The 24,623-nt window shown below is 41.5% G+C and overlaps 3 protein-coding genes and 1 non-coding gene across 5 annotated transcripts in view; 2 read left to right on the top strand and 2 right to left on the bottom strand.

The window, feature by feature from the left end:
* zdhhc8b (zDHHC palmitoyltransferase 8b) overlaps nucleotides 1-11,610 on the top strand; it is a 67,778-nt gene extending 56,168 nt beyond the window's left edge. Inside the window, exons 3-11 of the mRNA XM_073465302.1 lie at nucleotides 736-893; nucleotides 1,825-1,997; nucleotides 2,183-2,285; nucleotides 2,703-2,794; nucleotides 4,181-4,313; nucleotides 5,652-5,757; nucleotides 6,878-6,984; nucleotides 7,141-8,207; nucleotides 8,719-11,610. Of these exons, the coding sequence (XP_073321403.1) occupies nucleotides 736-893; nucleotides 1,825-1,997; nucleotides 2,183-2,285; nucleotides 2,703-2,794; nucleotides 4,181-4,313; nucleotides 5,652-5,757; nucleotides 6,878-6,984; nucleotides 7,141-8,207; nucleotides 8,719-8,851 (2,072 nt within the window). The 3' untranslated portion in view covers nucleotides 8,852-11,610. The remainder of the gene's footprint in view (nucleotides 1-735; nucleotides 894-1,824; nucleotides 1,998-2,182; nucleotides 2,286-2,702; nucleotides 2,795-4,180; nucleotides 4,314-5,651; nucleotides 5,758-6,877; nucleotides 6,985-7,140; nucleotides 8,208-8,718) is intronic.
* Nucleotides 11,611-12,781: 1,171 nt separating this feature from the next.
* On the bottom strand, nucleotides 12,782-18,004 carry ranbp1 (RAN binding protein 1). The gene is made up of 6 exons (XM_073465549.1): nucleotides 17,867-18,004; nucleotides 16,217-16,341; nucleotides 15,931-16,088; nucleotides 14,853-14,981; nucleotides 14,598-14,666; nucleotides 12,782-14,004 (listed from the first exon to the last, which is right to left on the bottom strand). Exons 1-6 carry the CDS (start codon nucleotides 17,879-17,881, stop codon nucleotides 13,853-13,855), a joined length of 648 nt encoding a protein of 215 aa, XP_073321650.1. The 5' UTR covers nucleotides 17,882-18,004; the 3' UTR covers nucleotides 12,782-13,852.
* On the bottom strand, nucleotides 14,218-14,346 carry LOC140996901 (small nucleolar RNA SNORA77). The gene has a single exon (XR_012178872.1). It is a non-coding gene; the product is annotated as a small nucleolar RNA SNORA77 (small nucleolar RNA).
* Nucleotides 18,005-19,771: 1,767 nt separating the features above from the next.
* Nucleotides 19,772-24,575, top strand: trmt2a (tRNA methyltransferase 2 homolog A). 2 transcript variants are annotated; one of them, XM_073465546.1, is made up of 12 exons: nucleotides 19,772-19,850; nucleotides 20,390-21,016; nucleotides 21,332-21,440; nucleotides 21,610-21,791; nucleotides 22,039-22,153; nucleotides 22,262-22,377; nucleotides 22,501-22,612; nucleotides 22,741-22,863; nucleotides 23,045-23,120; nucleotides 23,495-23,611; nucleotides 23,700-23,796; nucleotides 23,957-24,575. In XM_073465546.1, the coding sequence occupies exons 2-12, from the start codon at nucleotides 20,397-20,399 to the stop codon at nucleotides 24,129-24,131; spliced, it is 1,842 nt and encodes a 613-aa protein (XP_073321647.1). In that variant the 5' UTR covers nucleotides 19,772-19,850; nucleotides 20,390-20,396; the 3' UTR covers nucleotides 24,132-24,575. The 2 variants fall into 2 exon arrangements, with proteins under 2 accessions (XP_073321647.1, XP_073321649.1); XM_073465548.1 differs by having other exon boundaries at nucleotides 19,801-19,850; nucleotides 20,393-21,016.
* Nucleotides 24,576-24,623: the final 48 nt, after the last annotated feature.

Genomic DNA, 24,623 nt, shown 5'->3' with positions numbered 1-24,623 from the left:
CACTCTCTCTTGCTTTCTCTGTGCGTGTGTTTGTTCAGCTACCTAGATCTCCCTGCAGTCATTATTGTACTGTGAAATTATTATTTTAGCTCTGTGTAGATCGTGTGAATGTGCCCTTTGATCAACTGAAAGACATTTTATTTTGCACCGTGGCTCCAGAGCAAAACGCTCTCAGTGGCTGAAAAAAAGTGGTCTTCAGTACAAAGCTTCTCATAAACAATTTGATTGACTGCAGAGGCTCACCGGGGGCAGTGGAACTGCCACTTGTACTCTCATACTGTAGTTTAGAGCTTATGTGCTTATAGAATGCTTAAGTTGAGCAGAGCAAGGTACCAACTCTGCCAGGGTTAGAGCTTTAATTTCCATTAAAAAAAAAAAAAAAACGCTTCTATTTTGATGATGTATGACTTGTCGGAAATTAAACAGCATCTGTTCTACATGAGTCACAGTGTGCTCAGTAATCAGTCTTAATGTTAAAAGCAGAGGGAATAGGTCACGTCTATAAAAATGTTCATTTCTCTTAGTATTTGCTCTCTCGGCTGACAGCTAACAGCAGGAGTGAGCTTCATTTAAGGTGCTCTGCTGTAGTCCCTGTCAAATGGGATCATAAGTCAAAACCATTCTTCTGCCTGTGTTTGTGACTGTTTTTTCTTACATCCCACCATATGCATCTGTTCCAAGTAAATGTGCCTCTCTGTGTGTCTGTGTTTCTATATTTGTGTGTTTCCCCCACAGCGGACGAGGACGAGGACAAAGACGATGATTTCCGAGCGCCGCTCTACAAGAACGTGGAGATCAAGGGCATTCAGGTCCGGATGAAGTGGTGCGCCACCTGTCACTTCTACAGGCCGCCACGCTGCTCACACTGCAGCGTCTGTGACAACTGTGTAGAGGTGTGTGTGTATATGTATGTGTCTGTTTGAATACAAATGTGCAAACAGAAAGACCTTTTATCTTCAGTATTGACACTGAAATCTTAATATGCATCAAGGTTAGACTGATATATTTGGTTAGTATTTGCTTTTTATCAGGAGTCTGATGCTGTTTGGATTGAGCATGTCGGATGTTATATATAATGCAGTTTGTACATAGTGCATATTTTGTATTTTCTTCCCAGCCAAGAAATCAAATCTTAGACAAACACTCTATAAATAAATATTGTCTAAACATCTGGGTTTTTTTGGCAAAAAACATGAAATCTTTAAAGATAGTAATTATTGGCATGAATCCGCTTTTGGCAGCTTCAACTATAAAATACTGTTATCAGTATTCGCTTTCAAATGATCATTTTTGTCTTACAAATGTGCACACACATCAGGACATTAATACACACTCACACACAGGATGCAGAATTACACAGGTTGTATTCCTGCATCCTGTTTTCTTCTACATTTTACTGACTGAAGACTGAATGTCTGACTTACAGACTGTAAAAGTCTAGTTACCTAGAATGGCACTTAGTAGAGTGCATACCACTGCCAAGGCCCAATAGTCCCCTTTTGTACTCACTCATAGACACCAGCCACCTAAATACACATCAAGATCCAACCATTATTCCCAGAGAAAATAACAAAAATGATCAGTTTTTAAAAATTGAAATTCCTTGATCTGTCCCTTTATCTGGATCTGCACCAAAAGTTAATGGGATCCTTTCTGGGCTGAGACCCATTTTCCATCCAAGTTTTGTGGAAATCCATTCAGTAGTTTTTGTGTAATTCTGCTGACAAACAAACAAATGGACATGGGTGAAAACATAACCTTCTTGCAGTTGCAGGTTACATAATTTAATACATTTTTATGAATAACTGTGTAACTCCTCCCCAGGACTTCGACCACCACTGTCCCTGGGTGAACAACTGCATTGGACGGAGGAACTACCGCTACTTCTTCCTCTTCCTGCTGTCGTTGAGCATCCACATGGTGGGAGTTTTCTCCTTCGGCCTCATCTTCGTCCTCCACCACCGGGAGAGACTGGGAGCGCTGCACACCACTGTCACGTATCCTTTCACTGCTTTAAAATCTCCCTGCTAACTAAAGCCTCCTCCTTTTTTAAAAAAAAAAAAAAGACAGTTTTATCTATTCAATCTTTCAGAATAATGTTTCTGGATCTGTCTGAAGGAGTCAGTGCAGTTATTCTTGGAGTACATCTGCTTGTGTTCTCCTCCTTGACCTTTGTGTCCAGTCTGGTGGTGATGTGTATAGCAGGGCTTTTCTTTATTCCAGTCATGGGACTCACAGGTTTCCATATGGTGCTCGTAGCTCGAGGTCGAACAACCAACGAACAGGTGAGGAGACACCAGCATGGGAGCCGAATGTACACACACAAACAATCATTAGCCTGTTGTTTACCCAGCGAAAATCAACAGAGCTGCTTCTCACTGACACACATCCAAACATTCACACCTGGAGCTGCCTGACTGTTGGCACCTGGGCTTGCTTTAGGGCACCTTTGAAATAATTTGGAAATCTGGTCACTGCAGACATAGTCCAATTAGTCTGTGTGGACAGATATACATTAACCTTATTAAAGACAGTAAACAGCAGCACATATACGCCCGTACTAATTATGTGATGCTTCAACAACATGAATCATCCTCTTTGTATTCAAGCACTGGACCTCTGTGTGTATATACGAATGTGTGTGTGCTGTGGCCTTGTCCTTCCTCTGCTGCCGACTCTAAACAAGGCGTTGTGTTCCTCAGGTGACAGGCAAGTTTCGTGGAGGAGTAAATCCCTTCACTAAGGGTTGCTGTGGCAACGTGGAGTACGTCTTATGTAGTCCCCTGGCACCTAGGTAAGATGCTTTATACTATTGCGTTTGTATGTGTGTGTATCATGCTTTTCAAGGTTGTTTTTTTTTTCTTCAGCTCACATTTAACTCATCTTCTAATCAGTGGTGCTGTATTCATGCTCCTGATAGCTCATGTTTGTGTATGTTTATGCAGATAGGTGTGTGTGCTAGGGTTGTTGTCCATTATAGCCAATGACATCCATGCCATAGCACCATCTGCAATGATAACACAGATGGCAGCATTGTGCGTACGATGTATGCACATACTCTGAGGTAGTTGCGGAGGTGTGTATCCAGTTCCAGCCTGACAGCAGCCAGCAACCCTGGGGGAAGGCAGATGGCTGAGAGAATTGAATCACCCTGTAGAACAACAGTTAATGGGAAACCGAGCGCAGACACACACAGCATCGCTAAGACCCATAGCGGCAGTTTTACAACCCATAGGGACAAATCCCATTCCATAAAAATCAACAGTGTGACTGCAGAGAGACAACAGCAAGCGGGGCTGAAACGCTGCGTTTACAAGCATCTGCTGTTAAGTTGCTGCATGGTCCCTGATGGAGTTTATGATTTACCAAACCGTTGACTCAAAGCATGTTAGACCTGACTGATACTGAACAGTATCTTTAAAACTGACAGCAAATCAGTAACATAGGTTGATAACCTAAAATATGTCAAGACTGCTCGGAAAGTATAGCACAGATTTTACTCCCCAAATTTCCACACTTGCCATTCAACATGAAAAGAAATCGCAGTGACAGCCCTTTTAATTATGAAAAAACCCTGTAAGACACACTTAAAGGATGTTTTTTTCTGTCAGGAAGTTGTGCTTGAAATGTCTGTTTTAAACTGTGTAATGAGCCAAATGGGATTATGCAAAGTGCTCAACTAATTTCATCATCGTACTTTGCACTGCTCGTCTCTGGAAGGTGAACATGAGCCGACAGTGGAGTATAAAGTGTGGTATATAAAGTAGGAGAAGAATACTGAATTAACATTAGCAACGTTAGCTGTTTTTGTGTAAATGAACATATTTTAATAACATACATATAAGTACATACAGTTTTTGTTTTTTTTCCATTTCAGTTTCATTTATTCAAAAAGAGTTTGTTCACTCTGGTACAATTTAAAACAGATCACTGTTGTAGTAGTTGAAGTCTCACTGCACATAACATACAGTATGTCAGTAGTCATGAAGACAAAGCTTGTGCACACCACCACCAACAACTTTACAGAGACACTTCTTGTTCAGCTTTGTTAAAGAGTTGCAAACTTGTCGTCGTGGTTGCATCCAGTGACACAGCCAACTCTGTATTGTAAATTGGTAAAGTGGTGTGATGTGACAATAAAGAACCTGTTTCTTCATACCTGCTGCTCATTTTTCTGCAGGTACAGTTTGGACCCGAGGAAAAAGCCCCATGTCAAAATTCAGCCCCCATTCATCAGACCTGACCTGTCCGACAGGCAGATCACCATCAAGGTCAGCGACAATGGCATCCACAGCACCATCATCAGCTCCAAGGTGAGTTGTTAACAAACACTGCAGAGCTTTTTCCTGTTATTTTCCTGTTATCCATCATCCAACTGACCTACATTTAGTCCCTCTTCTGCAGTAGTGTAACCATTTTCTCTTTGTTTTATTCCCATAGTCTCATGTCACAAATGTGTAGCATGGTGTATCCCCAGTTCTGTTCCTAGTTTCCCATTGAAATACAGGCTCAGACGGCAACAAATCAAAAGATACAGCAGCTCATTGAAGTCAGATTTATCAGAGAATTTCCTCATTGTTCAAACAGAAAATTATTAGACACTTGATGTCAAAGCCAAGTGACTCACGCAGGGAGGAAAATTAATTTGACCATTTTTGCGAATGATAATATTAATTTTAATAAGAACACAATAAAAGAACAGTTAATATAATATTATGATAAAATGCATTGAAGTATAATAAAACAAACAGTAAAATCAATAGAAAAGCAAGTCTAAAATAGTATAGTTTCTCAACTTTTTAGTTTCTAGAAGTGACTTAAAAGTTGACAATGTCTTGCAGTGTAGCCTCCCTGATCTCCTCCGGCAGGTCAGTCTACAATTGAGATTGTAATTGTACATTACTGACTGTTTTCAAAAAAGTATGCTGTATATTTTAGACTTATAGTTTAACCCCCTAGTCAGCCATTGGTTTAAATTCATGCCATGCATTGTCAGAAAATTGCTTGATATAGGTCATTCAGGGTCCTCAAAGGTATAGCAGATTGCTTTGTGCCTGTAAAAACACACCCATCTCACCGGCCTAAAGCACAAAGTGGGGCTCAAGTGAAGGAAAGCTTCTTATTCCCTTCAACAGTAACCCTATAGATTCAGTTATTTTCTGATGTTGGGGTTCTGCAAACTGATAACAATTAAGTGAAATATAGGAGCAAAATAGAAAACTTTGTAGGCAATGTAATCACCAGGTTTTGACAAGAAAGAAGAACATGTTGAATCAAAAAGACCATATCACTGTTTCCTCTGCATTGATTTTGCTCCTTTTTTTAAATTCTTAGTCCAAGTGTGACCGAAGTGCAATGCTAAATCAGTTGAGTTCTCTTTTAAGATGAACAAATTAATACTCTATTGAGGAAAAAAAAAATCAATCAAAATCTGAGTTAATTTCCTTTCATCATTTCCAGACCATTAGCCTCTAAAAAGAATAAATTTAAACTCAAGTAGAGCAGCTGCCTGGTGCAGCTTTGGTACCCTAAAACCATCTGTGAGAGCAGTGTTAGTACATCCCCAACATTAGCACGTGCTCTTCTCTTTTTCATCTGCTGTTCCCCCACCTGTTTGGGATGCTTCTGACACCCTGCTCTCCTCCCTGTAGTCCAAAAGCAGCCTGGACAACCTGGATGACAAAGAAACCCAGCCTCCGCTGCCACCCAAAGCTGACAGGTACAACCAGCTGAAAAACCAGCTGACCTCCAGTGAAGGTAAGAAACACAGGAACACAGTCCCCCTGTGTTCTCCAGCAACTAACTCTCCTGTCAGTCATCATCAATCCCATTTCTCCTTCCTGTCAAATGGCAATTTCCCAGACTCCCTCTGTACATCACCAGTGTCCCAGTGTGTGACTCGGCTCTAGTTTAGCGTGATAAATATCCGTCCCAGTGGCAGGTCAATGGCCTTATTTATGCTGGGCAAGAGAATAGGCGTGATTTGTATTTGAGAGGCCAGCCCTTTAACTGAATCAGCACGAGATTTGTGGAACAGTGGAGAGATTTCAGAGTGAATCATTGCAAGATGAATCACCACTTTTTGTTGGTGTTGTGTAGCAACAGAGCTCTGCCAAATGGATGGATGGGAGAGGAATACGGTCTAGAATCAGGACTAAAAAATGACTGACTGCCTTTGAAAATCATTTAGGAACCGTGACAGATACTATCTTGGCAGAGGTTTGACAGCTAATGGTAATGTGTTCTTTACACTGTTGCATTCAGTAGTTTAAGTGTCAATAATGTATAGTTTTGAACCTACAACAGCAGGTTCCCTCCAGTGGATCTCCAGTGTCATGGTGCATTATGTCAGGGAGTGAACACTTTCTGCTCTTCCATGGAGCTCTACCACTGCTTGGTGGTACTTCAGAGTACTGCAGTTGGTCTAAATTCATTGCTCACTGTATTAAAGCAATTTAGGGGACTAATAATGTGTGGATGTAAAAGTTCTCTGCATAACATTCAGAGACACAAGAGCACAGGAGCAGCGACTTGCTAAGAAGCACCTTGGGGTTTCAGGATTTGCCCACGTATAAGGTAGTTTGTCAAGGATGGACGTCTGGCTGGACTGTAAGACTCGTGTTATATATCAGTTACAAAATTGACTCCTTCTATCCGACTACCCACCCTCTGTAAATACATTTTCATTCTTTGAGAACGGTGATGGTGTGGGTCTCAAAAACTCAGTCCCTGCGGCCTCTTTACTCTGATAATAGGATTCAGCTCTTAGGTCTTGTCTTTCCTCCCTGACATGACATTCAATCAGAGCCAGTATAATAGTGTTATTTCTATTATCTCTACATTGTTAACTCTGCTCTTCTTTCTATGTGGGTTGTAGAGAGTTCTCTATCTGGTAAGACCCATCCTTCCACTCCAGCCATGTACAAATTCAGGCCGTCCTTTGGCACCATGCCTAAAGTCCACTACCACACTGCTGGAGATAAGGTAGGACATGATTTGTTTAGCACTTATCATGGTATCATTGATTTTATGCTATGATAAGTAGCTCCACTCTAATAGCCAGGGGTTCATTGCCTGTTGTAAAAGCTTCAGTTAAGTTCCACTAAGATTTGATGTTTTATACTGCTGTTTGCTCCTCAGATTGTCATGCAAGATGACCGGAAGACCTCGGCCATCTTAGAAGAGGGTGTCCGTGGTCATGACTACCGATCTGAGCCCAACCTGGACCTGCCGGAGTACACCAATGCTCCCCTCCACCGCACTTTCCAGTCCTCTCCCCTCCAACTGGATTCTGACCCCATCAACTCGCGCTCCCTCAGCCTGAAGCAGGGTCACCGCCGGTTAGAAAAGGGCCAGCTCCCAGCCCTGCAGCCGCAGACAGTCACCTCCACCCCTTACAAGAGTGTCTTCTCGCCCAACACGCTCTCCAACCGTAATGGCAGCCTGTCTTATGACAGCCTGCTGAACCCCAGCATCTCCCCAGCCACTGCCAGCGAGTGCATGGCCCATCGTGGTATGCCCTCCATGGGGTTCCACTCGCCCTACCTGCCCACCAAAATGTGCCACATCCGGGAACCTGAGATGCAGAGGCACCAGGTCACCCCCACCTACAGTCCAGTGCTGCCACCCAGGGGTGTAGGAAGGCAATCTCCTCACCCAAGGGATAGGGACCCATCCCCAGTGCGCTACGACAACCTCTCCCAGACCATTATGGCCTCCATCCAGGAGCGAAAGGAGATGGAGGAGAGGGAGAAGCGGCAGATGCTGCATGGGCGCTCCCAGACCCATATCTATGCCCAGGACTCTGGTGTGTTTGATGGGGGCTATGGCCTACCCCCCAATGCTTGCTACCCAGACGGGCCTCGTGGCCCTGGCTCCAGAGGTCCAACACCCCCAGCCTATGGAGGCTCCAGGGACAACCTGATGGGGGTCGGGCTTGTGAGCTACGGGCAACGAACCCCTGTGTTGCGCCATGCTGGCTCCACATTGGGCCGTGCCCCTAGGACTTCATCCACCTCCCTGCACACAGATCACAGTAGCAGCAACAGCAGCCACAGCAGGGCCACAGTCCCCGAGGGCCCCTATCGCTCCCCGGCTCACCAGCCACACTCCCCTGCTCTGCCCCGATCCCCCTCCTACTCCCATCAGAAACTCTCCTACATCAGTGCCCGTGAGAGGACAGACTCACCTCATCTGGGGGGCCCAAGGTATGAACCGTAACGTTGCCCCTGTGGGACTGCATGCATTGTACTAAACCACTGGGGACTGGTGAGCTCCCTCTGCTGGAATGGGCAGTAGTGTATTAATCCTAACCGAGGCAATGTGTAGCATTTGTGTATGGTGTATGGTATTTGTCCAACTGTTGAGTCCATTTATTCATAATAAGTACTGTCTGGTGTGAATTCTTACGTGTTTTGTTCTGATTTATTTGTTTGCCTTTCTAGTAAAATATAAATTTTTGTATTATTTCACAAATGTCAGATGAATAAAGTTCTGTGACTCCTCATTTCTTTTTCTTTTGCATGCTTTTCACCCTCTCGCCTAACACTCTCAAGCCTTTTGCTTCACTAACAAGTACACTTTCAAGTAGTTGCCCATATTGCTGTCGTGCTCCATGGAACTAATCTGCATGCTGCCACAACCTTTATTAATAAATTATTGTTTGGTTTGTGTTGCATTTCTTTTCATAATTTTCTCTGTTCTTCTCTTTCCACTCAGAGAGGCCATGAAAGTTAATGGGCAGATGGACTGCCACCCCAGTGCCCAGGGTGCCACCCTCAGCCCCGGTCGCCACAGTAATGTTAAAAAGGTGACTGGTGTAGGAGGCACCACCTATGAGATATCAGTGTGAGCAGGGGCACTGCATCCAACTCCAACAACAACGGCCACCCAGCTACCCAGAGATTCTCTCCTCTCTGTTATGTTTGTGAAGTCTAGATGATGGCCAGTCAGGGGCGACTAGCACTCCCTGTTTTGGAGTTATTATCCAATCAGAGGATCTGTCTGCTCTTGTGTGGGTCTGTCTAGCCAAATGCCCGTGTGTGTTTGTAGCGGAGGGGTCGGTTGGCAGTTGATACCGCAGCAGGCTTTATGTATGAGGAGTGTCTAGTCATTAACATTTTGTGGCTCATAAGAGTGGACCGTCCAACAGATTGTCAATGTAATTACTGTTGTCTCAGATGTGGTCATGAAGCGTACATTGTTCCAAATGTCACACACAAACTTTTCTCCAGCAAGCGCTGAAGGCTGAACGAAAACACTACAGACGAATTAAACTCAGACATCCTCACCGTGGACCTCTGCGAGAAGACTTCCTTTTCTGTCCTTTCCGAGTCAATTGACCTCAAGAAGACAAGGTGCTTCGCATTAATTTGTACTGTTCATGTCATCTACAGCATATATGGTGGAGTCGTACAGCTTAGAGAAGTGATGGAGGACAGATTGGTTAGATCAGCACCAAGGGCAACTGCATGCCACACATGATAAGTAAGATGAGAAACTGGGAAAGGAGAGGGGAAAATCATCATATCATGTCTGGTGGCTGCATTCCAAATTCATTGAGAAACGCTTGCTTTTAATTAAAAGTAAAATAAACTTAAATCCCTTCTTTATCAAAAAGAAATTTCTCAGGAGTGAATGCAACCAGCAGAGATGCCAGTTGACGTTATTCATACATAATGAATGTCTGCTTCTTTGTCTCAGTCAAGTGCAGATTTTCAGGGCTTGAGTGTAGCTCAGCCCGCTTTACTCCCCGTCACGAAGGTGCAGTACTTCAGTTTGTTATAGTGAAGTTTAGTCAAGTGCTGGGCAGACATATTGGCGTTCTACAAGATCAGAATACCTCATCCCAAGTTCACCGAGTTCAGAACGAGTTCAGCCTTGCACAACCAAAACAACTTTTCTGTTTATGTTTTGTCTAAAAAAAAAAAAAAAAAAAAGTTAATTTAGTATGTAAATTATGTTTGTGTTATAACCATAGAAAATGGAAAAGTGTAGTGAAACAAGCCATTGTCCCATGTAGTAAAATGATAACCGGTCACTCATTCATTATTTTGTTGTTTTTTAATCCGTTTGTTTGCTTTTTATATACCCAACCTTTCAAAAACTATGTTTGATACATCTTTTTATACAGATAATTAAGCCTGGAATGGATGTTTTATTTTGAGTGGAGTTTTGTGTTGATAAATTATAAATTCAGCAAATAAATGAGAAATGATAATGGGTAAAATCCATGAAGTTAATATAGCTTGTTCTACCTTGCAGTGTAAAAAAAAACAACTTTATGATGAAATGTTATTACAAGATGTGTGATATGAGGGAGATTAATATCGAAGTCTCAATCTTTGACTAGTGAACAGTATGTGCTGTACACTAGTCCAGGAAGGGGCTTTCAATAGAAACTGCCTTGAGATCTCAGTGCCAAAAGTGGCGACACACCCTTAATTTCTCAAAGACAGTGACCGTGTCACAATGTCATAGTGACATCATGAAGACTAAAAAATGTCAAATCAATTTGCAGCAGCTGTCTGGTACAGCTCTAGTATTACCCACCACTCAGAGAGATCAAACTCAACTTTTTCTTTCCATTTTTTCCCCCAAGTCTCATGACAGTTATTACTGTTAATCATAGAAATGAACAGATATTATCAGTGATTTTATATTCAGCACCAACTGATTATGAAAACCAAGGCAGAATTACATAGATGAGAATTAGTGGATTTGGTTCAGCTACATTTGCATCAAGAGTAAACCATTGTTGCCTTTTGAGAGGAAAAACTGTTTCACACACAGTGAAATGTGGTTAGTTGTTAAACTATTCTACACTAAGGGACACTCGAAAGCCGTTAGTGTTTTGTATTGAGCAGCAAATGGCAGGAGTGACACTTAGATTGGGTAAACTTACTAATTTTAACAACAGAAAGGCCAATGTACAAGACTTACATCATCTTGCTTCATTATGATATTCCAGGATTTTATTTTCTTCCCATTTCTGCATTCATAGCTTTCTTTCAGCAGAGATGAGAGTGTAAAGGCTGGTAGCTGTAGTTACAACCTTCTGGCTAATATGGTCTCCCTTTTAAAGGTCTCACCCAGCTGCCTTAGCATGAACACAGTAATGTGAGGTAACACTCTATTCAAGTCATGTATTACTGAATTATTAAAACTGTCTCTGTTGTAAGGCTGTGATATACAGAGCTACTTGATAGGTAAAAGTGTCAGTGGAAAAGCTAACTGGAACGTTTTGAAATACCTGAAGATCGTTAGCTGCTGAGTTGCCTGAAAATAGCCCAGTCTATCATGACTTTCAGATCCCTGTTTGACCACATATCAAAACACTATCGATGTCATTCCTCTTTAAGATGACTGCCATTAGTCCAATGTTCTTTTTTTTGGATGGACATCACTGCAGGTCAGGGACCATTCCTGACAGTCAGCAATGAATCTGTTCCGTCAGCCACAAGCTGACTTTGTTTTCTGAAACTCAAATAGAAAGTTCAATATGTATTAAAATATAGAATATACTATAAATGTACATGCGTTCCTATTTTTGTGAAGAGGAAATATTTCCCAATGACCTGAGCAGAGTAAATAAAGTTTCCAACTCTTTGAGTGAATGCAATTGTCCCTTATTACTAACAAGAATCGATCTGCACATCAAATTCATTTTCTTTAGGAAACAGCTGTTGTCCAAGCCTCTTCAGGATTGACACATGACCTTGTTTCTACTCCCACTACAAACCTTAACACATCCTGTTTTAATATGTAGAACATTGGAGCCAAAAGGATTAATCGATTAGTTGTCAACTATTAATTAACTTTTTTGTTAACAGATTATCACATGGGGGCGGCTGTAGCTCGGTGGGTAGAGCAGGTGACCAGTGACCAGAAGGTCGCTGGTTCAAACCCTGGCTCCCCTGGGCGGAACTGAGCTAATTACCGAAGTATCCTTGAGCAAGATACTGAACCCCAAAACTGCTCCTGACGCTGTTGGCACCTTGTGTGGCAGCCTCTGCCGTCAGAGGGCCCTGCGATGAGCTGGCGACTCATCCAGGGATATACCCTGGCCTCCGCCCGATGTGAACTGGATTTGGCCCCAGTAACCCGCAATCCCCTGAAAGGGGCGATAAAGCGCCAACATCTCCGCGACTCTCACGGAAAAGCGGTAGATAATGAACTGAACAGATTATCACATTGTATATTAAAGGTGCACTATGAGGGATTTTAAACAGAAGAGAAAGATCTTGATTGACTGATTTTTTTTTTATGCCTAAACAAACTCATCGTTTTCATAACTAAATAAACAAACTGACAGCACAATTTAAGTTTTACTTTGTTTTATTTGGCGGACCCTGCCACCTTTCTAGCTTGAGCTTTATTTTCTTCTAAGAACAGCTTGTTCATTCAGTTATAGAAAAAAATACATACTTCTGAGTTTGTATAGTACCTCATTAATATTGTAAACTTCTGAGTTTGAATCCCTTCTCCAAAACTACCGTGTCTCTTTAAAAAAAATATTCTGATTCCAGCTTCGTGTGAATATTTTCAGTTTATTTACTCTAACAGTAAACTGAATATTTTTTGGTTGTGGAAAAAGCAAGACATCTGAAGACATCGTCTTTGGCTTTTTTTTTTTTCCTCAAACCATTTTCAGACATTATCAGCTGCATTGACAATGAAAATAATCGTAGTTGCAGATCCATAGAGCAGTATCGTTTATAATTATACATTTTATCATCTGCGATCCAAGGAAACAAGTGACTTTTATATGAATGCAAACATGTGGTCTTTGACAGCTTTTATTCGAAGGTGGAGGAAACATCTCAAATCATTTGAGTGCAAATGAATAGTAACATTTCATCCATATACATGTATTTACAGATGCACTGGCACTTAGATGCGCTTTAGAGGCAAGGTTAAGAACTCAATTAGTGGAAAGAAAAGGAGAGGGTGGTGAGCACACAGATCAGATAGGGCACACTCTGTTACATACTGTATACTCTACATGCTTCAAGTCTGGGAATGTTATGATCTACAGAATACAAACTTGATTTCCTGGTGAATACCTTAAGTTAGAGCATGATGAACCGTTGACTTTGGACTTAATGGTTTTCACATTTTTAAAACAAAAGGAAAAAAAGAAGAAAGAAATGCTTAGCTAAGTGCATCTGATCTATCAGTCAGCTATCAGTGGACGCTACGATCTGCAGCACACATCTGATGCCCCTCGCCTGTGTGGAGTGGATTTCTCTTCTAGTCAGTCCCAACAGAACTGATGCAAGAAGGAACCAAGAAAGAACTACTTCTACAAGGCATCCACTGAGAAGTCTTCCCCTTATTTGATGTTTCAGACAGTGGACAGGGTTAGAAGGCCCACTGAGATGCAATATGGGATATTACATTTCTAATGCACCTCCATAATGCCTGTTCTCTGACCCCGTGCTGCTAGCAAGCAGGCTACATTTTTTCCTCTCCCTAAAAACAAACTCTGCTTCAGAATAACAAAAACAAAAAAACAAAAAATTACCCCAATGTGGGAATTATCACTATCACAAGCCTCTTTTCACAGTTTGTCAAAAGTAAAATTGAACTGTAGATGACGAGGATGGAAAGCGTAGCATTCCATGGTGCAGAGGGAAAGGGAGTGGAAGGGAAAGGGCTTTTTTGTCTTCGTAAATTCATTATCTTGTATTTTTTCCTCAGTGGCATCAAGGACTTGTGATCTTGAGGCAAAACAAATAAAATAAAAAAAACTAATAATATGCAAGTGTCCAAATTCAGTTCGTTTAGAGTCTATTGTAGAAAAGGAGGAAAAACTGATAAATTGAAGATCAGCAAAGCAAGTTCTTGGTTCTCAATTCTTCTCCTCAGCCTTCACCTCCTTTTTCTCATCTTCTTTCTTCTCCGTCTCCTTTTTGTCCTCTTCCTTCTTTCCTTCTGAAGCCTTGTCCTTTACAGAGAGTTCCTCCAGCTTCTCTGCAACTTTGTTTGCGCTATCAGTGTTGCCTGTGGCAAAAACAGTAAAATGTGCAGTCAACTTAAAAGGCTATGACAGTTTAAACACAACATCCATGCTATTTTCACTTTGAATCTCAACTCACTGTCTTTAGAATATCCCACCTCTTTATGCAGCAACTATATTATGTTTATGATTTTAGGTTGACCATTTGTTATTGTGGTCATATTAGGAAAAAGGGTTAACCTGTGAGAAACCTGAATAGCAATGTAGCAGAACATAGTGACACCAGCCTTTTACAAAGCCAGTTAAGTGTTACATTCTGCATGTTCATGTAGCAGACAGAAAAAGTTCCAGGCTGGAGTGAGCAGCAAAGAACAGAGTGAGTCTGCACTCCCCAGAAAGCTAACCTAAGATGTAATGTTACCTATAGTTTGAACTGAATTAGTTAGGGGCTCAGAATATAATCACGTTACTATGTAAAATGGATTATTACCCCTAGTTAACCAATGCACTCTTTGCTGAAGTAGTTCACATGTTAAATAATGTGATAAAACACTGCTTTTGTAGAGAAACATTCATCTCAGTTGTATCATCAAACTTTTACATATTTCCTTTGGAAAATGCCAAAAGTTGTACATACCTGTTCCCTCTAGAGTTTTTCTGATCTCCTCCTTGCACTCATCAAACTTCACCTTGAACTTCTGCGCATCTGTAAACAGAACAGAAAATTAGCATACATTTACATCACTGCAGTATGATGGCCAATGCTGCATTGACAAATGGGGAAAAAAGGAAAACCAATCACAACATAGCTGTTAGGCTCCTTAAATGTTGAAAATGCAGCCAAATTAAACACTGGTTTGTGTAATATAGGATTAGATGTACAAATACTTACTTTCAGCATTTAAAAAGCGTATTGCCAGGAGTTCAGGTTTGGGGCACTCATCAGCATAATCTGCAAGTGTGTTCCACACCCATGCCCTGTCGCTGCCAGCGTTAGGCTTCAGCTCCATCGCAGTTGTAACTGTAGTTCACAATGGGGGGAGAAAGGTTAACACACAAAGGCAGAGACATAAGCATTTACCCAATAGGAGGAGGTTATCCTGTTTAGTAGCTGCCAAACCTTAGCTATACTGTTTCTGCTAATGGTTAACTGCATATAATCTAAACAATGACTTGTTTGGTACTGTTGCAGCTCTTGGCAGAACCACTAGTCCATATTTACTACATTTAAAAGAAAATTATCAACCCTGTTAATAGCGAGTCCATCATTATCTATTATGGCTTATCCTTTGCAAGGCTGCAGGGGGGCTGGAGTTGGTCCAGCTGACAATGGGTGAAAGAACAGGCCACCAGTTCATCACAGGGCTGAGACATGGAGACAAACAACCATTCACCAAGTTCAACAACAGTCACCAATTAACCTGTCAGTCTTTTCGGAGACACTTGGAAGGACATGCAAACCCCCAGCCAGCCAGCGGGTTCTAACCCAGAACAGTCTGGCTGTACGGCGATAGTGCTAACAACTGAACCACCGTGCTGCAGCTAAAAGTCTCCTTATATTTATCTTGTCCTCCCTCCCAAATAATCAGTGAAAAACACTTATCGGTGCAGATTTACTGCTCATGTACCAGTGAACATAACCATCATATTTTGGGATGCCAAGGATAACTTCTGGATCGGTGAGAACACCAAGATGCGTAATTTCCCAGCTGTACCGGTAACCTGCAGACTATATTTGCCCTGGCCTACAGTTAAATGCTGGTGGCCATCAATACTACCGACTGACAGTTTTTTGCTGTTACGCTGGAACATTTAAATATAGGGGAAAAAGGAGGGTGTGATTACTAACACAGATATGCTTCTGGAAACAGCCATTTTAATTTGTGTTGTAGTTGACAGGTATTTGATCTGCTGTGTTTGGTATCACGATATAAAATAGCAATTTAGTTATAATCGTCCACTTGACTCACTGTGATGATTTGCACAAATCTTCAAGGTTCGGTCTCTCCTCATCAGGAGGCGGATTGTGCCCTTCTCTTTGTGTTTCAGCAGCTTGACGTCACCGGTTCCTCTCTCTTTCCACTCTGGTGGGTCGTTCTCAGAGGCAAAACGATATAGTTTAGCCCGCCTGGGAAAACATTGGTACACTTCATTAACAGGAAGTCACTCGTAGCTTAGACATCCATGTACTGGCTTACTTAACAGTTCTATGCTGGCCAGCAAAATGTATATCAGATCACCATTAAAGCAACTTACATTTTAAAGAGTTCCTCCTCATCTTCTTCTAATGTTTTCACATCCTGCTCAGGAAGGGACACGATGGGCTCAAACTGGGGATCATGGTTGGAGTCCTCTACAGTGGTTTCATGGTCATCCTGTTCCTAAAGGGAAAAGCAGTGGATGAGTTAAACTTTCGGGGAAATTATTCACACATCCGTGTCAAACTTCAGAATAAGTTAAAGTAAATAGGCATGTGGTATCTTTCAGTGTGATTCTTTGAAACTCACAGGAACAAAGTGACTTCTGACAACTGACCAACAGGCCATGAATGCTTCAATGGAGGGATTTAAGGGCTCATTGGTTAAGTATAGCTTTTGTAGGGGGCACTGGAAAAGCTTTTCGTGTAGCATCACTGCTGAACCAAGCATCTTTAATTCTATATGGGGCTCCACGTTGATGTATGTAGGATTACATGTACATTACTATCATGGCAAGAACATTTTGTGATACAAAAAAAATGAGTGAGGACCAAGATGGCTAGTTCATGACCCGTTATAAAGTGTGAAAAGCCCTGTGTGAACAATTTCATGACGTGCAATATCATTTATCGGAAACTAAGCATTTCCTATGATCAAACCAAGTTGTAGCCTATTAAGATACTGGTTAGCCGCATAACAAGTTAGCTGTGTCCCAATCTAATGTACGTCTTTGTGCCTTGGCTAAACGAGGTAAGCTACACAACTGCTACTAACATTAAAGATGCAATACAAAATAGCGGTATACTTAATTTAACGTGGCCACTAGCTCGAATGCGAGGTCGAGATATTAAAAATCTGCTTTTACCGCAATTGCATTTTACTTCGCTAACGTTTAAGAGTTGTTCAACTTTGTTTCTAAGACAACTCATTGTGAAGTTGCCTAGCTAGTCAGCGAGGCCTTTCACTAGCGGGCTAGTCGAGAGCTAATCGTTTGGCTCTTCGCACCACGATGAGTGTCACTTAATAACACCGTGGTTAATTTGTCAGGAACTAAGGCGACATGCTTTTTGGGCTAACTGCTACTTCATTCAATGTAACCGTGTTACAGTTACCCGCCTGTTAATACGCAGTCACTGGCTCCAGCGCCCCAAAGCTAACATTAGCCAACTAATGTTAGCAACTGTTGTGCTTGGCAGACAAAGGCAAGGCACCCGGCTAACTTAACCCCATTGTCTTTGGCCAGCTGGCTGCAAGTAGATTGTAAAATACCCTGAGCAAATGACCGACGACTGCGATGGTTTATTGAGTCGTTAGGAGTGTTGTGCCCCATTGCCTTCCTAAGCAGATAATGAGTGTATGAGGCTAGCGTTAACATGCTGACTGGCTGCACACTTCACAGTACTTTTAAGCTCGTCAAAGAGAGCTGTGGAGAAACGCACAAAGGGCTAAAATTGTGCACTAGACACACCGGACATGTCCAGATGTCTGTCAGAAAGTTATCAGGCTTTTATCACATCCTACCGCCTTGAAAACACACCAGTTAGCTCTCCTAGCATCACGAAACACAACAGCATTGTCGGCATTTGTGGCTCGCAGCTTCCTTTACAAACTTTGGCACATTATGACATTTAAAATAACACGCCTGGCACAAAATTCCGATTTTAAAGCAAAGCTAATACATTAGATGACCTAAAATGCGTGACCTCACCTTCGGGTCTGCCATATTAATGTAGATGTTTGTAGATTATGGAAGTAGTTAGATGATTTGAAATCCCGGACTGGCCGCCGTGCTGCTCTCACTTCCTGCTACAGCTTTCGCGCGCCGAATTTCCTACGTATGCCCGCGCCCACATTGTGACAGCGCGCGCACCGCCTCTGTCGTCTGTGGGACTGCCTGAATCAATAACAACCTCTGTTTCTATTATTGACCTTTTATTAGTTGTTAAACAATAGAAACATGTGCCAACTTGTACTGTATCAACTGCAAGAACTATAACGCTAGGATCTAACATATTGAAATGTAAAATGTAGTCAGGTGCAACATTTTATGAATACTTATTAGTTATCCATAAGAAGAAAACAATAGGTCAAACTGGATCAGCATAATTAAGTAGGCAAAGCCAGGACATAAGTAAACCATTATGCGCTAATGCAAAAGTGAAATGTGTGTTTGTTGTGATATTTTCAGTATTAAAATTATTTGTGTAGAGATGATGTATTTTTGTAGGCTAACCCAGTTGGCATCGCCCTGTTTCCCCTGACAAAAAGCTTCTAGTAAACCAATATTCTCTTTGCTGAAGTAGTCCACATGTTAAATACTGTGATAAAACACTGCATTTGTAGAGAAACATTTAACTCAGTTGTATCTCATCAAACTCTAGAGTTTTTCTGATCTCCTCCTTGCACTCATCAAACTTCACCTCGAATTTCTGTGCATCTGTAAACAGAACAGAAAAACTATATAATCCAAATTAAACACTGGTTTGTGTAATATAGGATTAGATGTACAAATGCTTACTTTCTGCATTTAAAAAACATATTGCCAGGAGTTCAGGTTTGGGGCACTCATCAGCATAAATCTGCAAGTGTGTTCCACACCCATGCTAACCCGGAAGTTAGCATCGCCCTGTTTCGCTCGACAAAAAGCCAATGGGATTTTTGTCGAGGGAATCAGGACGATGCTAACTACCAGGTTAGCCTATAAAAATACGTCATCACTACACTACACTATAACATTAGGGTTTACCATTTGAAATGTAAAATGTAGGGGCAAAATTTTTATGAATGCTTCTATTCATAAGAAGAAAACAATAAGTCAAACTAAAACAGCATAATTAAGTAATAATGCTGCCATGCAAACATGAAATGTGTGTGTGTGTGTGTGTGTTATGTTTTTGAAGTATTAAAATGAGGTTACCAGTGCATCAGTGCATCATATATCTATAAGTTTGGACTGACTTCATTTTGCAAAAATGCATTGTGTAAAATGCAACATTTGAGCACAATGTGTACTTAGTAGCCTCATAAAGGCAGCAGAAATTCAATCAGCACAAACAAATTGCTATATTGTGAAGCTGGACCTGGAGCCTTGGGGTCTGGGGCCCTGCAGCAGTTGCTAGACTTGCCAGTTTGGAAATCCATCCATACAATTATTAATGCATATAATAACACCTCATCATAGGCTTTGGTTGAAGTAAAAAAAGAAAGGCTTTTTGCCTTGGGGAAGAATAAATAAAGGTCAAAAGAAGTTGAAACAATTGTTGGGAAACATACACCATTCAAAATTTGTTTTGGGTATCGGGATAGGGATGCATATATGCTTGTGCCTGGATATGCAATTAAAGTCAAATGAAGTGTGTCGCATTATTTTTGGGACCAAAAATATTAACAAAATAAAAAATCAGATATGTCACATAATAAACAATAAAGTGGAACACTAAACTATCCCAATATTCCTTACTGATTTTGAGTAGTGTAAATACCTTCAACGTAATTAATTTCAATTATAATTACTATACAAAAAGCCAGAGGGCATGGTCAAAACAAAAATAAAACAACATGGATGTAACGCCCTAGCCCCGAAATGACGACTGCCGCTTTAAGAAAGGTCAGAGTTCACCGCTGCACGTGGTTAAATCAACATGGCTGCGCCCTGTACGTTTGTGTAGAAAAGTGGAAGTTAATTTAAGAAGGTAAGACTCACAAAAACATTATCAAGTCTTCCATTGAATTCGGCAATAGCTGACACATAGCACGATAGAAACCTGCTGACTGACTCATGTATTAAAATATCTACAGACGAACCATTTTCTTCTTAAACGTGCGTAACTTCAGTGAGTTTGATTTGGTTTCATCGCCACATCAGCCTTTAGCTAACAACAACGTGGAGACTTCTGTATGAAAAACAAGTAATGAGAAAGTGTTTTTAAGTGACATGCAGCTAAAACTCAAAGCAATGATTGCATTTATGTGTCGCTATTTTAAAATCTAAACGTTTCTTTTTTCATTTTCACCACTATCTAGATTTTTAAAGTTAATTGTAACAATTTATAAACAGTTATCAACCTAAGTGGATATTTGAGGACACTGTCCAGCTATCGAGTCATTTGATTGTAAAAAAGTTGTTAAAAAAACGTCTTGTTTGTTGACTAGACTGAAAACGTTTTGTCACATGTCTTGAATGTAAGATCAGTATCAGTCTACTAATTGTATTGTTGCCTTGACGACCCAGCAGGAAGATGGCAGATGTTAGTGGCAGCCCAGCAGCTGATCCTCCAGCCTTAAAGGAGGAGAAGCCTGATGAGCTCCCTCAGGAGTCCAGCAATGATGTAAAGTCTGATCCCAAAGCTGAGGGGGAGAACGAGGCAGCCTCTGACCCGGACATGTACCGATACATCAAGCAGGACCTCTTCACATCTGAGATCTACAAAGTTGAGATCAGGAATCTCCCCAAGTTCGTCGGCTTTAACGACCTGAAGAAGTTCCTGGCCAAACACAGCCTCAACCCGCACAAAATCAAGCTGTTTGGCAAGCAGACGTTTGCTTTCGTCACCTTCAAGAATGAGGAAGAGCGTGACAAGGCCATGAAGATGGTTCACGGCATGCAGTGGAAGGGCCAGGTGCTGAGCGTGAAGCTGGCCAAACCCAAAGCAGACCCCATCCTGAGGAAGAGGAAGCAGGAGGAGGGAGAGGGCGCGGGAGGGCAGCCCCCATCCAAGCGGACAGAGGGGGACGAGGAAGAGGAGCCGCTCAGTGTGCAGATAAACAACGTGGTGACTCCTCTGTGGAAAGTGCCTTATGAGGAACAGCTGAGGAGGAAGGAGCAGGAGGTGGTGGGGGTTCTGCAGAGGCTAACCAAGTGAGTGATGTCATTTATGTAGAGTCTGATACTTGTATACATACAAGTGGCATACAGTGTACAGAGTATCAACACTGGACTTTGGCCAGTTATGTTGTTCATGGCCAATACCCTGCCCACTCTGGCAACATTGCTCATTAGAAAAAACTTACCAATTACTACTTAGAGCATCACATTAAGCCCCTTCACACAAAAAGTTATTTTGATGTTGGAGCATATCTTACTGCCTCACATGAAACGTTGTCTTCAGTGTCTGTGTGGGCACTTTTGCGATAGAAAATACTTTTTATTAATACCTCACTGTTTCTTCTTCAGAGAGATTGGCAGCACCAACAAAGCCATGGTGCCATGGCTGTTTGCACAGAAAGGGAAATACAACAAAATGTGTTGTCCCTTGGAAGCTATCCGACCATCTCCTACTCAGGTATGTTTACATGTTGGGATTAACTCTGACCTTTATCTGACAATAACCTAATTAGTGCCGTCAGTCACTTTGTTACAAACATTATGCTCCGTTGTTCTCCACCTTGTAATGCAGACGTGTCTTAAACCCTCCTAATCATGTGCATATTTATCTACCTGTGTCATGGCAGACGGAGTACAGAAACAAGTGCGAGTTCCTCATTTCAGTGGGTGCAGACGGCGAGGACAAGACCATCGGTTTCCGCCTTGGAAAATATAAAGGCGGCTCCTGCGCTGTAGTCGGCCCAGCAGATACGTGCCATGTCTCGGCCGAGGCCAAGAGAGTGGTCAGCGAGTTTCAGAAGTTCATCAGGTATTATTATGTGATAGTCCAATGCAGGGTACAGATATGAAAAAAAACAGAACTACTGTTACATACAATACTTTTTTCAGGGTTTCATAGACATGAGACTTAAAGGAGGAACATGGCCAACATTAGAGTAGTTTCCCACTTGCTGTTGTGTTAGCTAGTGTTGGATTTAGAGCTAGTCTGATAAAACAGTTTTCACACACACATTTCCTTTTAATTGCATTTAATTTCCATATTATTTTGCATACAGGACAACACCATACTCCGTGTACAGTCCTGAAACATATGAAGGACACTGGAAGCAGCTCACTGTACGGACTACAAGGACCAAACAAGCCATGGCTGTAGCCTTCTTCAACCCACAGGTGAGGAAATTATCTCTTTACAAACTGTGGGTGCATCCGTTTTTGAAAACAAAAACACATTGTTAGATTTGTCATTTTTGATCTTTGATGTGTTGAATGACCCCCTAGAAACTTGATGAAGAGGAAATCAGTGCATTAAAGAGCTCCATGAAGAAGCACTTCACAGAAGGAGAGGGGAAAGACAGCGGAGTAACGTCTCTTTACTTTGTCAGAGAGGGTCAAAGGTAAGAAGAAAAAAAAGATGCTTCACCAGTCATAAAATTGACTGATGGTATCAGAAAAATGCAGGACAAACTGCAGAGGGCAGAGCAAAAAATTACACTAACACTGTCTTTTCGGCTTCTAAGGACTTCTCCTAACCTAGAGGACTTGCCCTGTGAGCTGGTGGCTGGAGAGGGCAGCATTCACGAGGAACTTCTGGGTCTAAAGTTCAGAATATCTCCTCATTCCTTCTTCCAGGTAAGAAAGATTTACCCACTAGATGTTAAGAAGCACGTGCCACATTTTCCAGCTAATTTTTAGCTTTTTTTTTTTTTTTTTTATCCGATAGTTGCTAGTGTTAAGTATGTGTCTGTGTTACCTGGCAGGTGAATACAGGCGCTGCAGAGGTGCTGTACTCTGCTGTGGGGGATTGGGCCAAGCTGGATCAGGACAGTACACTGCTGGATGTGTGCTGTGGGACAGGAACCATCGGCCTCTCTCTGGCTAAGGTAACATTAGTTCTCTGTCACAGAATCTTAACTCACATTTTGCTGTTTGATTAGAACTGACTAGAGTTACCAATAAATACTGTATTAGTCTGCACACACACTTGCTTAAAGTCTTCCACGTATTTCATATATTCCTTTTGTTATGTAGTTTAAGATTTCTGAATGAATACTTTGTGTCCAGACGGTTAAGAAGGTGATTGGGATCGAAATGTGCCAGGAGGCAGTGGAGGACGCCAAAGTTAATGCAAAGCTCAATGGTAAGAGAGATAACATCAAACTACCGCCAGTGATTTGTGTTTAAAATGTTAATATTTGTAGATGTAGGGCAATGACGAGGCACGTTGTGTCAGTAGATGTAGTTTTGTGAGATTATTTCTTTTCCACACTTATTGTATTAATTGGAGTATATTGTGTTTACTTCTTAATGTTTTTGTCAGTGTGTAAAGAGCATAAAAGTCATGAACCTATAAAGTTGGTATTGATAAGTTTCATCTGTAGTGGTAGATGGGTACTGTGCAATCCTGGTTTCACATGTCTATTTTTCATATTCGAGCCTCTAGTTTAGTTCTTGACTACCTTGTGATCAACTCTATTTATTTTTAATCAGTTTGTCATTTGTTTGTATTTGAAGGTCTGAGTAATGTTGAGTTTCACTGTGGAAAAGCCGAGGACGTGTTCCCCAACATTCTCAACGCTCTTGTGTCACCTAACATCACAGCCATTGTGGATCCACCGAGGGCAGGCCTGCGTGAGTAATCAGCCAAAACCAGAAAAAGAATTCACTCACTTTGTGTCACATATTAAGAGTTTTTTTGTTTTTTTTAAATTAAACACAGATTCCAAGGTGATACTTGCCATCAGGAGGGCTGAGCATCTGAAGAGGCTGGTTTATGTGGCATGCAATGCGAAGGCGGCCATGAACAACTTCATCGAGTGAGTTTTAACATGAAGCAGCAGTTAGGATTATATTAATGTGTTTATGGGTATTGGCCAATTAGTTATAGAGACAAAACCTTGAATACACACTTCTACTGTAAAACCAAATATCATTTAGAAAAGTGGTAATACTCACGTTGCAATTTTTCCCTTTCAGTCTATGCAGAGCTCCATCCAATAGAGTTCATGGGGCCCCGTTCCGTCCGGTGCGAGCCATGTCCGTGGATCTGTTCCCTCAGACCATACACGTGGAGATGCTTCTGCTGCTGGAGAGAGTGGACTACAATTCCCAGCAGAGCAGCAGCAGCACTCAGGAAATGACAGAGTCTTAGCTTTAGAAATCAATGCTGTACAGTTTGATAGAGGTAGCATGGGCTCTCCATACTAGGAATGTCTGCTCAGCCTCACTAATGATTACAATAGCACTCTTTTCTTATATGGTTAACATTAAAGGGTCAGTTAATTAAAATTACATAGCAGTTAACCGCTCACCAGTGTCTCCTATTAAGTCCTTATTTCTTAATTCAATATTAATCTCTGCTTCAGATTAACTGTCTTTATTACAGTATGCATTGTATTGTTTACTTGAGTTTTACAGACCGTTTGCTTTTCTGTCTTTCTAGTTTCTTTTGCCAGCTATGTTCATTCAAAAATGGTTACTTTGAGCTTTGTCAAAAGACCATAAAGCTACCTAGATTTTTTTGCCTTCCTGACACGGATGTAACTGTGCAGCACACGTAGGGCACTATGGAATAAACTGATTTACTATCAAAGTGCCACCTCAGTTTGTTAACTTCTTTCCTTTATCTTCCTGCTGCTGAATA

The sequence above is a fragment of the Pagrus major genome, chromosome 5 (assembly GCF_040436345.1).
Source record: "Pagrus major chromosome 5, Pma_NU_1.0".
NCBI lineage: Eukaryota > Metazoa > Chordata > Actinopteri > Spariformes > Sparidae > Pagrus > Pagrus major.
The sequence above is the reverse complement of the archived record's forward strand: the minus strand, read 5'-3'. Positions and strand labels throughout refer to the sequence as shown.

What these genes read in the sequence shown, in the direction of transcription:
- ranbp1 (XM_073465549.1), bottom strand. An exon ending in GAGGAGGAACTCTTTAAAAT is followed by an intron (nt 16,089 to 16,216) that starts GTAAGTTGCTTT and finishes ATGTTTTCCCAG; the next exon opens with GCGGGCTAAACTATATCGTT. An exon ending in AAAAACTCTAGAGGGAACAG is followed by an intron (nt 14,005 to 14,597) that starts GTATGTACAACT and finishes TTTTTGCCACAG; the next exon opens with GCAACACTGATAGCGCAAAC.
- trmt2a (XM_073465546.1), top strand. Translation starts at nt 20,397, where the DNA reads ATGGCAGATGTTAGTGGCAGCCCAGCAGCTGATCCTCCAGCCTTAAAG. An exon ending in TTTGTCAGAGAGGGTCAAAG is followed by an intron (nt 22,378 to 22,500) that starts GTAAGAAGAAAA and finishes TCGGCTTCTAAG; the next exon opens with GACTTCTCCTAACCTAGAGG. An exon ending in CTCCTCATTCCTTCTTCCAG is followed by an intron (nt 22,613 to 22,740) that starts GTAAGAAAGATT and finishes GTTACCTGGCAG; the next exon opens with GTGAATACAGGCGCTGCAGA.